An 18,393-nucleotide genomic window follows, 5' to 3' on the forward strand; every position below is an offset into this window, starting at 1 on the left:
TCTACTGAAATTAATTCAATTATCACCGATCTGCATTACTGTTGCGTCTTTTAAGATATTTCGTTGCATCAAAATAAAAAAATCAATCTCGTTTCTCTGTTATACGTCAAATAGATACAAGACATTTTAAATAACATTTGACGAAGCATGTTGCTGATAACTATGTCTGTAATCTGACGAAGCATGTTGCGGATAATAACATATACTTTTAGGTTAGGAATATTACGTTCTTTTTTTTATAATAAATAAAATTTTAAACAACTACTTCACAATTGTAGTATAAAAGCATAGTGTGGGCTGTGGGCAACGTTTCTCGTTCGCAGCCCATTCGGTTTCAAAACACGTTTCGAGAATGATCGGTGTTACCTGGATTCAGATATTGCGGGCATTAAGGAAAAATTGCCGAGGTTATTACACGAATAAAACGTAATTTCATGACGTTATTTACTTAGAAATATTAAGTTTTTGCCGTGTAAAACCTACGTTATTTGTTTTTGTTATAAAATCGGTCAAGTGAATATTCGAGTATGGTTTTTTGTAAGTATTACAATAATTTGGCTGTAGTATCTCTTCTGTCCAAAAGTAACTCAAATCTGATGTCATATAGTTGCTTTCACCCGAGATCAGAGCGCTCAGAGATTACAAATGTACGTACATTTCACATTAAGTAAATGAACAAGATGAATTCATTATTACTGAAATGCTACTGCGAAGACATCGTGAACTGAAGCATAAAGACTTCGGGAGTGCTAGTTAGTCGCAAGGATATATCGGTGACCAAATTACGCAGACATGTGGCAATATCTCTAAAGGCGACGAACCATTTATAAGGCCCATCTCCGGGGTTGTTTTAAAAATAAAATTAAATATAATTAAAACAAAGCTTATTGATTTACATATGTATTACAAGGAGGGCCCTTAGGCAACCGATTGACGCGAGAGCTGAGAATAAACGTCTGAAACACGGGCTAGTTGTGAGCTTCACTCACGAAACTCCTGACAAGGCATAAATATCGAAATGTATGACCGAGGGCTGTGTCATCTACTTAGGGTTCAATAGACGGTTATAACAGAACGACTTCCACGATGAAAGAAACAGCATCGTGTTATAAAAGTTTTTCAATTTGCGTAATCCCCGGTTATTTCTGCAGCGAGGCGGTCACGAGCGGTTTGAAACGGTTTGAAAGGTGGAACTGTTGTTCTACAACAAAATTGAGGTTTTGATCTCACGTGGCGAGGGGCGGCATTCGAGCTGAGATGTCTATGACTCAAGTTACCATGACGTACATTCGTTTAACCATCTAAGCAATTAAAAGATTTTTGTTTTAATTGCTTAGGTGGGTCGATGAGCTCACGGCCCACCTGTTGTTAAGTGGTTACCGGAGCCCATAGACATCTAAAACGTAAATGCCACCACCTACCTTGAGATATGAGTTCTAAGGTCTCAGTATAGTTACAACGGCTGCCCCACCTTTCAAACCGGAACGCATTACTGCTACACGACAGAAATAGGCGGGGTGGTGGTACCTACCCGTGCAGACTCACAACACGTCCTACCACCAGTAAAACGTTAAGAATCTGTTAAGCTTTGAAACGTTAAATATATTAAAAAAGGGTGACCTCGCCAATTCCAACACCGTGGTTCTTATTTTTTCCATAATGAATAAACATTGTATCATTATAACGACCTCTTAACATACTTATATTCGGTAACTGGTACATGTCACCACTACTAGAGGGACTATTTACTTTCGACAGCTTCAAATATTTCCATTCCAACTTCTTTGAATTCAAAGGGAACAAAATGTCAATATTTGTCAGACGAATCGTGAAGCAGTTTCGGGAAAACCTTAGCATTTTTTCGGTCAGAAAGTAAGAGATTCGTATTGTATCGCAAAACAGATAACTTTGATTCGTCTGCGGAAAGTAAGATTTGTCCGAGCCTTGTGATTCAGTTTAGCGAAAGATATAATATGAATAATGTTTAAGATCGATTAACTATCGATAGTATTTTCACAATTAACTGTCGCAACTTGCCAACTTTTTTTTTCTTACCTAAGCTGGTAGCCTTGAGAGGCTATTTCAGCGTAACCTTAACTAGTAAGTGAGCTCACGGGGCTCAAGCCTGACGACGCTACTAACACGAACCCTATCAAGAACCGTGCTTCGCAGAATCTACCACCGGATCGGAAACGCGACCCACTGAGAAGATCCGGCGAGAAACTCAGTGGGCTGTGTCTGTGGGTTAATTTACTCGTCAAACCCTTCGTCGCAAGCGACAGGTTCGACGAGAACGATGACCGGTGCTTGAGGTACCTAAAAGCACCGTTAGTGGATCGGGAGGATCCGAAATGACGTGTTCAAGCCAACTGAAACTCATCACCGCTTCGCAACCACAGAACCTGATGCTGTGTAACCCACCCGGTTCGGATTACGGAATTCATGACCTGGTAAGAAACTTTAAAGAACTAATAAAATGAAGTCAATTTAAATCGACTGGGATGTATACATTTACCAAGCAAACATGACTCGTGAAGAGGTGTAAAATCAATAAATATTCAGATTGAACGCGTCTTTTGACATTGAAAATGTGATCAAGTGAGCGAACCCTGTGGTGCCGAGACATCCCTCTTTTCGTCTGATACTTTGAGGATTTTTTCGATTATTTGCATAAATAATGAAGTATTTATGTGTGATTTACGTCAAATTCTAAGGGGATTTTTTCGAGGTTTACTGTATTACTGTACTTTATTACTTAAAAAATGTTCACGATTGACTTCCACGGTGAAGGAATAACAAAGTGTAATAAAAATCAAACCCGCAAAATTATAATTTGCGTAATTACTGGTGGTAGGGCCTCATGTGAGTCCGCACGGGTAGGTACCACCACCCCGCCTATTTCTGTCGTGAAGCAGTAATGCGTTTCGGCTTGAAGGGTGGGGCAGCCGTTGTAACTATACTGAGGAACTTAGAACTTATATATCTCAAGTTGGGTGGCGCATTTACGTTGTAAATGTCTATGGGCTCCAGTGACCACTTAATACCAGGTGGGCTGTGAGCTCGCCCACACATCTAAGCAATAAATAAAAAAGTTGGGCAAACAAGCCTTTGACACACCTTAGATTAGGTTGTAACTGAAGCTCATGTCGGAACACGTACACGCCGCTACCCTGATACTATCTGTACTAATATACTAAAACTAGTGGTTTTTACGGATGTTCCGTTATAACTAATGAACCATGCGTCCGACTGACTTGAAACTTGGTATCCATGTAGAAAATACATGTATTTAATGGATAGGCTAATATTTATATGAGTGTTGGACTCCCTACACCAGTTGCGGGGGCGTTAATGATGAGAATCTTTGTGGGGGTGAGAAATAATAATGTTAATTTTAAATGCCCAGCGAAGCGGACGGGTACAGCTAATATATTCTATTATTATCTTAATAGAACTATAACTTATGTTCCGTCCTTCAACACTCAGGAACGAATTATTACTTCGCGGCAGAATTATATTAAATCAACAACAATACACAAAAACACTAGTTTTTTTTTTTTTTTGATAAGAAACCATTACGTCAAGATTCATCTTATCTAAAAGCACGGCTTATCTCAAAATCCATTAGGAGGAAAGCAGAAGATTATTGTGTCTTAATTATCTTCTCCGCAATGCATTTTGGTAAAGCCACGGCACTCCATGTACCAGGGTATAATAAGTTCTTGGCGGCGTAATTATCCCGTCCCGAGGCGAGCCCGGGGATTAGCCGGAGCCTCGCCGGCCGTTTCGAGCCTTAATGTGAATCAGCTATCTAAAAACCGATGCGGACTGATGAATCGGTACATAAATAGGCACAGACAAAACAACTACGCACGATCGCTCGTCTCTTTGACTAACGATTTTCTTATCTTTGGTTTTATCCAAAAACTATCGACGATTTTCACTGTTATCCCCTACACAAAATGGAAAAAATATCTTGTGAGATATCAATTATTCTGGTTGGATTTTGATGATAACACTAGAAACTATAAATCTATTACAATAGAAGTATGTAACTGGTAGTGCACGATTTCTGACTAGCATTGTTTTAACCTGTTCGCTGGGAGCATAAGAGGCTATTCCTGCTTCTCGCAGACGGGAGAATTTTTGACTAACTATTGGTGACATAATTATACGACACAGAATGGACCGATATCTTCAATATTTTCTGACACAGTGGGGGTGTCCGATTTTGGGGTTTACATTTTGAAATCTCCTGCCAACTTGCCCGGTACCCATGCAATGTACTGAGCGCGACACTAGCGCTACGTGTTGCCGCAGTTTGTGCATCATTTGAAAAAGTGAGTCGTGAAATCTTTGAGCAGTTGGCGGTAAGTCCGTAATTCTTTAAATCTTTAAAATATCATAAAACTAATGACTAAACAACTAAATAATAACTAAATGGGTAATAGTGCAAATAAGTTGCGCAGTACCAAACGATGACAGTTCCGAAACGTCTTCACTCTTCCTAATTTGGGCAAAGAATGTGTCTGGATTTAATTCGAGCGATGACATCTCGACTCCGCCTAAGCACGCCACTCGAAGTGAGCCGACCTTTGACGACTAGTTGCAGCTCTCGTCCACTAGATGGCGTGCTTTCGTTTCGTTTCTCGTGCTCGGATGTGATTTTTTTTTTTTTTTTTTTTTTTCCTACCTAAGCTGAGAGCCTTGAGAGGCTATGTCAGCGTAACCCTAACTTTTGTAGGTGAGCTCACGGGGCTCAAACCTGATGACGTTGCTAACACGAACCCTAGCAAGAGCCGTGCTTCGCAGAATCTACCACCGGATCGGAAACGCGACCCACTGAGAAGATCCGGCGAGAAACTCAGTGGGCTGTGTCTGGGAGTTAATTTACTCGTCGAGCCCTTCGTCGCAAGCGACGGGTTCGACGAGAACGGTGACCGGTGCTTGAAGTACCTAGAAGCACCGTTAGTGGATCGGGAGGATCCGAGATGACGTGTTTTGGGCGACGTCGACTGCTTTCCATACTGTCCGCAGGATCGGGAATGTAGTTACCGGCGGCCACGATGAGAGGGTTCTCGTGTCGTGCCGCTTTATCGAAGTGGCGCATTGACGCCGACTGCATATACTTACTGGTGGACTCTAAGTCCAGGTCGTCATGGAGGTCGACGTTCCTGACGAACCACGGGGCTCCGACGGCTATCCTGCAAAAACGGGATTGAATGACTTGGAATGATTTTAAGTGTATGCGGGCCGCGTGAGCGAACACTACACTTGCATAGGTCATGACGGGGCGTATGCAAGTTTTGTAGAGTGTCACCTTATTTCTAAGGGACATTTTACTTCGCCTACATATCATCGGGTAGAGACGTCCTAGAATGAAGGCGGCACGGTCGCGTACCGTCTTGATGTGGGGGCGGAATGTCATCCTACTGTCGAGGGTGACGCCTAAATATTTGACCTTCGGGGCCCACGGTATGGGCTGGTCGAACATCGTGATTGGGCGAACGGCGGGGGCGGGGTTATTGACGCGCCTAGTCGGGAGGGGGATGCTCAGCGTGGTGTTCGGACGGCGACCCCTTTTGAAGAGCACCGCTGTGCTTTTCGTGGGGTTGATGTCGATGCGCCACTTCCGGAACCACTGTCCCATGGTGGTAGCTGCGGTCTGAAGTCGTCGATGAAGCAACGCCTTCTTCCTACACGAGTAGTAGATGGCGGTGTCATCGGCGAAGAGCGCCAGATGGGTCTCCGGAGACCGGGGTATATCGTTGATATACAAACTAAATAGTAACGGGGAGAGGGCGGAGCCTTGCGGGACTCCGGCTGTGACGTGACGGGGCCGGGAACGCGTTCCCTCGACTCGATATCGGAACGAACGGTTCGACAAGTAGTCTCGTATGATGAGCACGAGTCTGTCTGGCACTCCCATGTTATACAGTTTGTATATCAAACCGTTGTGCCAGACTTTGTCGAACGCCTTCGCTATATCGAAGAAGAGGGCTCCTGTCGGAATGGGTTTCCGCCTGTTCAGCCCTAGTAAGATGTGCTCCGTGAGGCGGTGCACTTGATGGACGCACGAGTGTCTGGCGCGGAATCCAAACTGCTCGTCTATAAGAATTTTATTCGCGGATACGAAGTCCCAGAGGCGTTTACGAAGGAGCCGTTCGTATAGTTTGCCTATCGCCGGGAGGAGACTGATGGGGCGGTAACTCGCGGTTTCGTTCTTCGGTTTGCCCGGCTTGTGTATGCCGATAACGTCCGCTTCTTTCCACGCCGCGGGAAAGATGCAGTTCGTCATAGCAGCATTTAATATGGTGGCCAACATCGTTATCAGTTGGGCTGGTAACAGTTTAAGCGCGCGGTTGCGGATGCCGTCGGAGCCGGGAGCTTTCCGTGGTTGCAGGCTATCGATCGCCTCCTTGACCTCGGAAGTGGTAATGGGGGGTAACGCGTCCGAGGGCGGCAGGGAAGCTCTGCGCTCGACCTCCCTGTCGACGAACTCGGTGTGTTCGGGGTCCGCGTGTTGAGTGCTGGTGGTGCACTGCTCTTGCAGTGCATCGGCCAGCAACTCTGCCTTGTCATCGTCATCGTAAGCCGGTGATTGGCCTGAGGGGCGTACGAGAGGCGGCATAGTGACGATAGTTTCGGACTTGAGGGTCCTAGCTAGTCGCCAGTATGCTTGGTGAGTGGGCGCGAGTTCTTTTAAATAACTATCCCAGTTTTCGTTTCGGGCGTCGCTCAAGCGGGATTTGACCTCCCGCTGTAAGCGACGCATCCGAGTCCGGTTTGAATCCGTGGGATATCGATCGTAGGCCCGGATTGCCGCGTTCCTAACTCTAACGAGGTCCCTAAGATCGGGGGAAAGTCTGATGCGGTGGAAGCAGTCCTCCACATCAACTTGCTTTGAAGATCTTGTGATCGCCGTCGAGACGTGATCAGTGAAGATATTTATGGATTCGACGGTGTCCTCGGGGGATGGAGTTGAATCCGGGCCGCAAGGGAGGATTGGTGGAGCGGTGTCAGCTAAGCACGTGCCCAGCTTCTTCCAATCCACCATGGTCCTCGTATCTGGTTCGCGGTTGAGTGGGCGACCGAGCTGCATGACGACAGGTCGGTGGTCTGAGTCGAGTTCTGACATTGCCTCGATGGAGCGCAAGCGCAGAGTTACGTTCCTCAGCAGTGCCAGATCTATTGTGCTCGGACGACGCGCGGCGTTGTACGGATAGCACGTGGGGGTCGGGGGGTTGAATATTTCGAATGTGAGGTCGTCTATGAACGCGTCGAGACGCCTACCGTTCACATTCGTGCGATGGCAGTTCCACCTAGTGTGGTGGCAATTTAAATCGCCTGCCAGAATGACCGCGTCCCCCATACCGAGCAGTGTCTCGAGGTCACTGCTCAGGAGGGGTTTGTCAGGAGGGAGATATACGGATGCGATGACGATCGGCTGGTGTCCCGTCAGCGCGATGCGGCACACTGACGCCTCGATATGTAAGAGCGAGGGAGTATCGAGAGGGACGCAGTGCAGGGCCCTCCTATAGTAAATGACAGTCCCGCCCTTGCGGGTGGAGAGTCTGTCATTCCTAACCATGACGTAATTCGCGACTTTGGGGTCGCGACGCGAGGGCTTTAGGAAGGTCTCCTGCACCAGAAGGATGTCGATGAGATTGTCACGTAGAAACTCATAAACCTGGTCGCGCTGACGCGCGAGTCCGTTAGCATTGTAGAATGCTAACTTCAAAGAATGGGGTTTTAATCTCGCGTTGCACGCCATTGATTACCGGTAATCAAACCAGCGTGCGCTGGACGGACTCGATGACGTCGATGTATTCGAACGTCGCGTTTAGGCGGTCTTCGGCCGTGACCGCTCTGCGCATGGCGTCGGCGAATGCACGCATTCGGTCGATGTTTATCGCGGCGATGTAGTCGCGAATAATTGTGAAGTCGTTTGAGTGCGCGGGGCCGGGGCGAGGCGCGGGACCGGGCGCGGGCGCGGGGGCGGGGCGCGGCGCGAGTAGAGGTTGCGGCGCGTACCGCGGTTGGGGTGCCGGTGTCGTTCCTGCCTTCGTGAACGGCAACGGTTTCGCCCACGCGGAGACGGTGGGCACCGGAGCCGGTACGAAAGCCGGTTTCGGCGCGCGGGGCGCCGAAGTCTTTGGGCCAGCGGTTTTAGGGGGCGCGTTTGCCGGGCGCTTCCGTGGAGCCTTGGGGCATCCACGGTAGTTGGCCGTGTGTCCCTGCTTGCGGCAGAGTACACAGCTCGGCGGCTCCGTCGCTGTCTCCTTTACGCGCGAGCAATCGGTGGTCGCGTGATCGTCTAAGCACTTCACGCAACGCGGTCGCGCGTTGCAGTTACGCGCGGAGTGGCCATAGAGTTGGCAACGGTGGCACTGCCCGGGAGTGCCGCGTTTGTAGGGGGCCTCTACGGTGACCCCCGATAGGCCGCACACGGTGCGGAGACATGAGGCAATTTTCTTGCCCTCCGGTGTGGCTTCTAGTGCTACGAGCACCATATCATACGCGAATTTGTCGCGCCCGCTGTGCATCCGGTGCACACTTATGACGGGGTAGGACTGACCTACCAGGTCATTCTTAATTTGCTCGACGTCGAGCTCTTTGGGGACTCCGCGTATTACGACGCGGAGTTCACGCTCCTCCTGGAGCGCATAGGTATGATACCCTATGCGTTCCTTGCGGAGGTACGCGGTCAACGACCTATGGTCGTCGGATGTTTCAACCTTGATCTGAATTCCATGCGGGATATTCCTCGCATGGACGACATTGATCTTTTGGGCCTTAAGGGCCAGGGACACGCGATCCCAAGAAGACTTTTCCCGCAGGATGACCGGCGGCGGCGCGGGAACTTTTCGGACGGGCGCGGGCCCGGGGCGCGGCGACGGGGTTGCACGGCGAGGGGAGTCCGGGGTTATGACGGTCTTCGGCCGCGAGGCGTTCGCGGCCTTGGGTTGTTTGGGCGCCGTGGGCGGATCCACAGCGCGGGCGCGTTTTTTGCCGCGCGCGACGGTGGTGAACCCTTCCGAGGTTCCGGGTTCGGGGCTGGCGGCCGACTCGAACTCCATCTCCGACTCGGAGTCGGAGCCGGAGCTCGATGCCGCGCAAGACGCGATCGACGCAGGCGCGGGGGTGGGGGGCGACATCGGCGAGTCGCGAGGTACCGGCGCGGGGGGCGACAACGGAGAGTCGCGGAGTGCCGGCGCGTCAAGGCCGGCCTTGTAAACTTCGAACCTTGCGACTATGTCCGGACAGAAGTCGCGGACGAACTTGATGAATAGCGCAGCGTTGGTGTCACTCATGGTGACGTGTGCCCGGGGGGGGCGTCCCCGGGACTTAAAGCAAACTCGCCGAAAGGCGAGTCCCCTGAGTGGGAGTTATACCCCCTGCGCTGTGCCAGCAACAAGGGGGGGAGTGCCTTTGCCGTGAAAACGGCAGTCGGCTGGGAATTGGGGTGGAAAGTTGGGAAGGTGGGGCTCCACTGGGTTGTGAGAATGCCACAACAAGCGGTGATCTCAGTGGAGTTTTAGTCTCGAAAGAGACTGTTTTGCTCGCCGAATATATAAATGAATTTAATATATGAAATGGATGGGTGATAATGAGTTGGCGTTACGAGTGCACAACAACAAGCTCGAACTGTTTTTGGGATTCAAGGTCGCGACGCCAGCGACAGCGCGTTGAGAATGCACAACAATGTCGCGATCTATGCGACAACGACAATGTCGGGCAACTCACAACTCACGTTCGCGACGGCAGCGACAATTTTTCTCAAAAACGCGTCCGGACCAAATGGTGTTGCAATCGGAACTGTTCCCCCTCGGATGTGACATTAATCTATCTATATATATATAAAAATGAATTGCTGTTCGTTAGTCTCGCTAAAACTCAGGAACGGCTGGACCGATTTGGCTAATTTTGGTCTTGAATTGTTTGTGGAAGTTCAGAGAAAGTTTAATAGGTAGATAGATATGAAAATGGTCGGAATTAAATAAAAATAAAAAAATTTTTTTCTTTGATGTGTCCCCTGTCGGACGGATTCCTTTTGTTTTTTTTAAGTTTATTTTATACAAAATCGATTGGGGCACTGCGAAGTCTGCCGCGTCAGCTAGTATGTAATATATTTCAATCTCGAACCACTTTTGAGGTTCTATTAAGCTCGCAGGTAGTTTTCATGAATGACAAAATAAGTATTCGTTAAGGAGAAGAAGAGCACTTTGAGTAGTGCAACTATGAGCTGCGGCACCGAGATAGTTAAAGCTGTTTTAACTTTTCAGTTAAATAACAATGATCCCTTCGTATTGCGTTAAAGACTGACGACTACAGATTTGAATGCAACTAACATCTCATTGAATCATCAGGGCCCGCGCGCTAAGGCTAACTCCCCATAATTCTGGCGTATGGGACAATCCGCGACCCATTTTACAGCTATGAAAAGTGATAAAATTTTTGACTTAAAGATCCTAGTACCATTCAGGCAAATAATCAAACGACTGTCTTATTACATTCCTCAAATACAGAACTACGTATGTATACAAAATGAATATCTGTACTGTTTGTTTATTTATTCAGGTCCTATGTGTACATACGTGGTTTATCCGATGTGATTGAAACTTTGTTCAGCAGTACAGCTTTCGTGGTTCAATGGGTGCGACAGCTACCAATTTTCCTAAAAAATGCAATGGACCAAAAAAAGCAAAGTACAAAGATTCAAATCACTGTTTGTTAATAAAACGTCCTTAGTCGTGCCTAAGCATTGTGCAAATTTTCAGGAATTAAATAAATTAAATTTATGTATAGGAAATGATCTATATATTAATACGTGAAGAAAAAAGTTTGTACCCCTTTTTACGTAAATTGCGCGGACGGAGGAGTATGAAATTTTCCACACTTATAGAGAATATAGAGAAGAAGTGCACAATGCTAATATTTTTTTAAAATAATGCATAAAAGGTACATTAAATCAATAAAGAAAACATTACACACACTACATACATTACACACGCATGCATACAATTTATTGTCAAACTTTTGTTCTTGACGTCTGTTGTCAAATTGAGAATAGATTAAATATTGTTTGTCTTTATTAATATATTTTTTTAGTGTAGCCTTGGCGAAATTTGTGATTATAGAAGTATAAAATACAATCATAATAGTGTACAAACTTACAATTCCAATTAATTATAGTCGAATTTCGACTACTGCGGGACCTCTAGTTTATATAAATATGGTAAACATTAAATTTTACATTTCCATTTTTCCACCCTTTAAGCCGGTTTCGCGGCAGAAATATTTAACGTAATTCACAAAATTCACTTAAGTCAACGGTGCATAATTCTGTCATTTATTTAATATTTCTTATCCTTTCTATGCTCCTTGTAGATATGAGAACAAGCCTTCTTAGCCGGCGATCAGCAAACTATTCCAATACGAGTATCGTGCGAAGCCTGAAGGAATCGACTGTCACGCTTGGCTGGAGCACTGTAAGCGAATCATGACCCACCCACTGGCGCAGACCTTTCCAATATTCATTTAATTTTCTCCACACAGTATCAAACGGGTGAAATAATTTTAACATCAAATTGAATAAGTTTGATTCCAGGGCAGCTAGCGTCAAGACCTTCGCAGTCAGATCTCAGTAGCTACAGGAATGTCGTAGCAATGTATAAATCCCCAAGATTTAATTCGACCCTGAAACTTGCGGATTCCCGAAATCGCGACCCCCTCTCCGCGTAACACGAGCTCGGAAAGGCTAACCTGAATTAAATACACGTCACGACCAGGGAAGCGTATAATTTATACGAAAACTCATTCGAGTATGTAATTTAGCGGCGAACTGTTCTGTTTTAAAACGAGCGAAATGTTAAAGACGTTAACTCTGCAACGTGAGCCTCGGCGGGACGCGCCGGCGCCGCCCCGGGCTACGCTTAAATTAATTAAGAATACACCTCCGACCTCCGACACAAACAGAGCGAACGCTTTAAAGTCGCCTGCGATATTAGATCACAACCGTTTAAAAATCGAAAAGAGAAACAAACTTCAAAGATCTTATATCTTGGTTGGTCTTCTTATTTCAAGGGTGGTGGTATCTAACCGTGCGAGCGTACAGGATGATCTAAGCACCTGTAAGATCTCTATAGATTGCGGTAACGATTTTACACCAGATGGGCAGTGAGCTCGTTTTCTAATGTGCGCAATTACCGAATAAACTGATAAATTTACTAGTGGTAGGACCTATTGTTAGTCCGCGCGGGTAGGTACCACCACCCCGCCTATTTCTGCCGTGAAGCAGCAATTCGATTTGAAGGGTGGGGCAGCCGTTGTAACTATACTTGAGATCTTAGAACTTATATCTCAAAGTGGGTGGCGCATTTACGTCGTAGATGTCCATGGGCTCTAGTGACCACTTAACACCAGGTGCGCTGTGAGATCGTCCACCCATCTAAGCAATAAAAAAAAATAGATCTTGCTGCGGTACGAGCCACAGCGCCATTTGCTGTACAGCATTCTCGTAAAGTTCGTCACTACACCCAAGACTATCTTAAATCTCTAGTAACATGTGCGTGACGCGACAATATATCGTGATTAATTCGAAAGATGTTTCCAGCGATCCAAACAGCACCATATAATTATATTCCTTTGGATTTATAAGTTCCTCTCCACCGGTAAAGGGTTCTGACGCCGGCACGTCGACAACGTCGAGATAAAGTTTTTGAAACTCCTTTAACGATCTCTCCCCTTGACCAGTTTATAAGAAATAGAACTACGGAGATTACAGGGCGGATGTTTGGTAACTTTTATTTGATTTCGCGAAATCGAGATTAAACTTTAACAACTTAAGGATCGGGAGAACTCAACGCAACACCGGCCGAATAACGACCACTCACTTAAATTTGTTTCAAGAGATTCTAAATCTTCGAAAAATGTCTTGATTTAAACTTTGTTCATTACTCTGACGAAATTCAGTCTGTTTATGAACTGACTGAATCACGAGGTCGATTTAAATCTTATATTTCATTGAACATTGCGGTTTTTTTCTTTTTATTGCTTAGACTGGTGGACAAGCTCACAGCCCCCATGGTGTTAAATGATTACTGGATCCCATAGACATCTACAACGTAAATGCGCCACCCTCCTTGAGATATAAGTTGTAAGGTCTCAGTATAGTTAGAACGTCTGCCCCACCCTTCAAACCGAAACGCATTACTGCTTCACGGCAGAAATAGGCGGGGTTGTGGTACCTACCCGTGCGGACTCACAAGAGGTCCTACCACCAATAAATTTACCAGTTTATTCGGTAATTGCGCACATAAGAGAACGAGCTCACTGCCCATCTGGTGTGAGCCGTTACCGCAGTATATAGAGATCTTACAGTTGCTTAGAGCATCCTGTACGCTCGCATGGTTAGATACCACCACCCTTTCTTCCATGAGAATAGAAATCGAAGCCTCAATTGTGTCTAAGGGCTGTTCCACCTCCAAACCGGACTACGCGACGGCAGGAATCGGCAGAATACTAGCACCTACCCGTGCGGGCTCGCAATACGCCCTACCAACTATTACGAAAATTTTATATATTTTTTTCTTCATTTTTTTTACTCGGTCTTTTTTTTTTACCGTGGAAGTTGTACGTAAGCATGTGTCAGGTACGCATTTCATTAGAATATGCCTGCAGAATTTCACGAAACATCAACACAGTCGCGTCGCTAAATTCGAGTACAGCGGACGTCTTGCTTTTTGTACCACGACGACTTCAGTTAAGAATTACATTAAATTAAGTTACATATAAGCAAAATTACGTAGAAAACCACGAATAAGTACTATTCATTTAAACTCACCCCGTGGTGAAAACGTGGTTCCAAGTTGAAAAATAAATACCAATTCATTCATATATTTCATAGAGAGATGTTTTACCAAAGAATTACTTAAAGCGTTTAGAGACCACACAATTCCACACACGCCGATGGCTCTTTACACAGCGCAAAGGACGTAATCCACTTATCGTCTTACGTGCCTCCTACAGCCCGTTCTATTGTGCACGCAATTTATTTATCTGGGTCTTCACGTCATACGAAAACGTGTTCAGTACCTTTCGGTTTATAGAAGTAACGAAATCCAGTAGTTATTATACGAACAAATACAGTCTGTATTAATTATTTACGTAACCATTTATATTGGAAGGAAACCAATCAATCGAGACTTTTGTTTTGAATCGGATTCGCAGAAAAAACACTTAATTGGAAACAGAAGAAGATTCGATGAGTACACTTTTTATGTCGTCAAGTGTAAAAAGGAAAGTTTTAATCTTTGGTTTTTTTACAGCTCTTAATAATTTGATGGGCTCATGCCCTATCTGATGTTAAGTAGATTAGTTACCGAACCACATAAGCAAATGTCGGAACCTGAATTGTATTTTATATAATTTGTAAAAAAATATATATGTAATTTGTAAAATATACTAAGTGCGTCTCGTGATTTAGTCAGCGATAATTTTTGTTGTTAAGTTCTAATAAGTAAATTGACACAAGTTTAAGCCAAGCTCTCAACGGTTTTACTTAATTATCCAGTATACGATGTTATCTTCGGCTCACATTATAACAGCACTGAAATATAATTAATTTGTTAAGTCTAGTCTTGGCTTAGCCTTTTGACACTAATTGATTCATATTCACGTGATGCTCAAGCCTAAAGATAGACAAACACGTAAATTCGGTGCTTTGGGGTCAAGGAAACTTGTATACTAAATCGTAGGGTTTTGTAAAATATCTTCGAGATCTTAAGAGATACATTTCTGCTAGAGTTTAGCAGTAGACCATGGTTCGAGACGACGGGGACCAGTCACCATCAGGTACCTTGTAAAACATGTGAGATAGATATTCTTACATAATATTTTATCAACATTGTACGTCTTTTACTGCTATGTAATCTAGCCAAGATGGAAACTTATCCATTATAAATCGCCTAATAGCGATAGAAAATATTTTTGTACGTTATTTGCAAAGTAAGATGAAAAAGTTCAAGTGAATCGGGAACTAACAATGGCCAGGCTGTTTGGTAGACGAATGCTGCGGAAAAACCCGTTATGAGAGTTGGTGCAAGCCACAAAATAGGGGCGAGTTTATTCTTAACAAAGGTTACATAGAAACGGATATGTTTCAATAGCTCATTTTTACATACACAATGTGATAACATTGTTTTATCTTTTCATTGATCCATGGATCTACTGCAAGTAACCGATATAGTAAAACAAATGTAATTTTGCGAGTTTGATTTTTTTCTCATTTTTTGCTCCTGTATCCAATATCTTACGTACACATGAATTTTATACGTTTATTGATAAATAGAAAAAAATTGATAAAAGGCGCATCGCGCTAACAAAGACTAAAAGAAATTATGGAAGACAAACAGGAAAACATCAGGCAGGAAGGGTTTCTGTATAGTTTTGTATACAGTACTTTTATTTAGACAAACTGGTTCCTCCTCTGGAATCGAACCACTTCATAACATGAGTTATGAGTAATGATTTAACAGGACACCGCGACATCAACTAGTCATGTTCGCTTTTAAAACCAACACCAGCTCAAACTATGTGTATATAAATATTTACTGATTTATCATATAATCAGGAGGATAATCCAGTAGAAAGTTATTAAAAGAGGCCTCGATACTCAGCATTGAGGATTATTGACGCAAGAAGTAGGATCCACCCTCATTACAAAGCTAAAACATCACATGTTTCTTGTATACGTCGAACGATACCAGATCGTCTATTATTTATTTATTTATTTATTATGTAGACTTCCACTTGTTTCGATTCAAACGAACAATTTAACTAATCGTACCGTTATAAGACGGCCCTGCATCCTTTACTGCTGACACGCCCCTATTTTCCTGCTCAGTCAGTATTTTCAGTGGCAAGCAGTAAACCATAGTTCCTAATAGCTTCAGTCCATTTTCGATCTCCGTCGCGACAACACGTTTATTTGTTTAACTCGAAAATGGTATCCTTCAATATCCTGGTATCAATATTACTGGTGGTAGGACCTCTTGTGAGTCCGCGCGGGTAGGTATCACCACCCTGCCTATTTTTGCCGTGAAGCAGTAATGCGTTTCGGTTTGAAGGGTGGGGCAGCTGTTGTAACTATACTGAGACTTTAGAACTTATATCTCAAGGTGAGTGGCGCATTTACGTTGTGGATGTCTATGGGCTCCAGTAACCACTTAACACCAGGTGGACCGTGAGCTCGTCCACCCATCTAAGCAATAAATAAATAAATATCCTATATTAAGTCGATAATTAATGAAAAGCCAATAAACCCTATTTTGTGAAAACTTCTTTCTTTTAAAAGGGAAAATTCCGAATCCGTGTAACCTTTGAAAAGGGCTTCGTTAATCAAACAAATTGATTATAAGCCCATCCTTCTAACATTTTTTTAAAAAATTCCATTCAGTTCGCTTTTAAATTACGCCAACCAACAAAGTAAGAAGCAAGACGCCGAAAGCCGAACAAACTTAAATTGGATATCCTCAGCCCCTCCGCCCGCCGTGCTACTGAAAAACTCAACAATTAATGCAACGAAAGACTGTACATCCATTATCAAACGCGATATTGACTTATCGATCGCTTTGAACACTTCAACTTAGCGTTTATTAAAACATCATTTTAAGAATCGACGACAGCTTGATTATTGGAAACCGGGATTTGATTTTATTCTAGTTCTATCGTCAAACTTGCCTACTTGGGGTAAATCCGACACCGGCGACTTCTACATTATGTCTATAGTCTGTAGTAGCTACACATCTGTTGCAATAAAAATTAAAGATGTTTATAAAGACCAAAACAAAACTTCAGACATAAATTGCATTGTGATAGTGATTAAGTTCCCGAATAGTTTTTATGAATGAAACGTCAAAACCATTCTCCAGTAAACCGCCTGTCCGGCATGTCGCCCTGGTACCGCAGAGGAGTTAATGCACATGTTACGGACACTTGATCAGCACGCCGCCCGGGGCTTGATTACTACGGAATTAATCTGTGCGGTCAACCCAACCGAAATACAGATGCACACGACGTACAGATTGATTATCATTGTCAATTCAATTTAATGCGCACAAATAGTTCCTACGAGTATTATCAATTATATCCTCCTCCTCCGTGCGTCGTGTTCCTCAGTGCTGTGGGTCGTGACCTTTACGAAGAAAAGGTTTTCTTGGGAAAATTACTAGTGGTGGGTTCTCGCGTCCTGCCACAGCAGAATTTCAGAGGTGGTTTAGTTCTTCTGGGCTACCGAAGGCCTATTTTTTTTTTATTGCCCTTGTAGGCAGACGAGCATACGGCCCACCTGATGGTGAGTGGTTACCGTCGCCCATGGACTTCAGCAATGCCAGGGGCAGAGCCAAGCCGCTGCCTACCGCAGAGACAGTTCGAGACAGTTGACCGCCACCCTTTGCTCGGCGTTATATTTTTACAGCTAGGTAGTTGGCATACCGACGCCAACCCTCCTCTTTTCTCATCCAGGCTATATAACATGTACCTAAATACACTAATGATGTCACCAGCCTTCTCGCCGCCAATGAAAAATAAATGTAAATGGAATGCCCTCTTTTGCCTATTGGGCTTTACTTAAAAGCGATTTAAAGGTGAAATTAGAATTATTTTCTAACCATGAGTCTCTAACACATTTCCTCGCACTATGCACCTACGGTGGGAGGAAGGAATGCCAGCGCTCAAGGCTGCGAAAGATCTTCAGCATGCTTGGAATTTATTTCCAGCCAATGAAACCCAGCCGCACTGATTCTATTGCCAGGAGTTTCTTACACTCGCATACAACAATTTTTGAAACTAAACGCGCGTCATCTCTCATCCATTAAATGCACTGTGACAGAACATTCCCGAAGAACCAATTTTAAATAGAATGGATTGAGGAGCACATACATCCTAAAAACCATTCATTTTTAACACGCTTTTATTAGCTTCAGACGTATATATATTATGTTAGTATATATGTAACGGAATCTTTGAACATGATTTTGACCCCCTTCAAAACGTCGGATTAACTCGAAATTTGGCATACTTATTAAGGACCGATGACAATTTAATATTTTAAAAAAATCATTGAATAATATGAAAATCAAGTAAAAAATAGAAAATAAATTTTAGTAAATTTGAATTAAAAATAGGGTAAGAAAAAATGATTTTATTGTAAAAGAATGTGGGGTGCATGGTATCAATAGTTATAAATATTTTATGAACAGATATGAGTAGAAGGGTTATTTTGATAATATCCTGAAAAACACCCCACGCTTTTTACAATAAATACATTTTTTCTTATACTATTTTTATTCAAATTTGTTTTGTATTTTTTTGTTGGATTTTCTATAAAAG

The 18,393-nt window shown here is 44.1% G+C and overlaps 2 protein-coding genes and 1 long non-coding RNA gene across 6 annotated transcripts in view; 1 reads left to right on the forward strand and 2 right to left on the reverse strand.

Annotated features, from left to right (window-relative positions):
- Window positions 1-18,393, reverse strand: part of LOC101744498 (neurobeachin) — a 573,788-nt gene that overhangs the window by 506,436 nt on the left and 48,959 nt on the right. The gene's annotated exons all lie outside the window — the stretch shown is intronic.
- Window positions 1-18,393, reverse strand: part of LOC134200131 (uncharacterized) — a 109,395-nt gene that overhangs the window by 62,740 nt on the left and 28,262 nt on the right. The gene's annotated exons all lie outside the window — the stretch shown is intronic.
- On the forward strand, window positions 7,962-9,816 carry LOC134200129 (fibroin heavy chain-like). Its single transcript, XM_062672224.1, has one exon. It carries the CDS (start codon window positions 8,842-8,844, stop codon window positions 9,235-9,237), a length of 396 nt encoding a protein of 131 aa, XP_062528208.1. The 5' UTR covers window positions 7,962-8,841; the 3' UTR covers window positions 9,238-9,816.

The sequence above is a fragment of the Bombyx mori genome, chromosome 14 (assembly GCF_030269925.1).
Source record: "Bombyx mori chromosome 14, ASM3026992v2".
Taxonomy (NCBI): Eukaryota; Metazoa; Arthropoda; class Insecta; order Lepidoptera; family Bombycidae; genus Bombyx; species Bombyx mori.

Coding starts and splice junctions, on each gene's coding strand:
- LOC134200129 (XM_062672224.1), top strand. CDS start 8,842: ATGACCGGCGGCGGCGCGGGAACTTTTCGGACGGGCGCGGGCCCGGGG.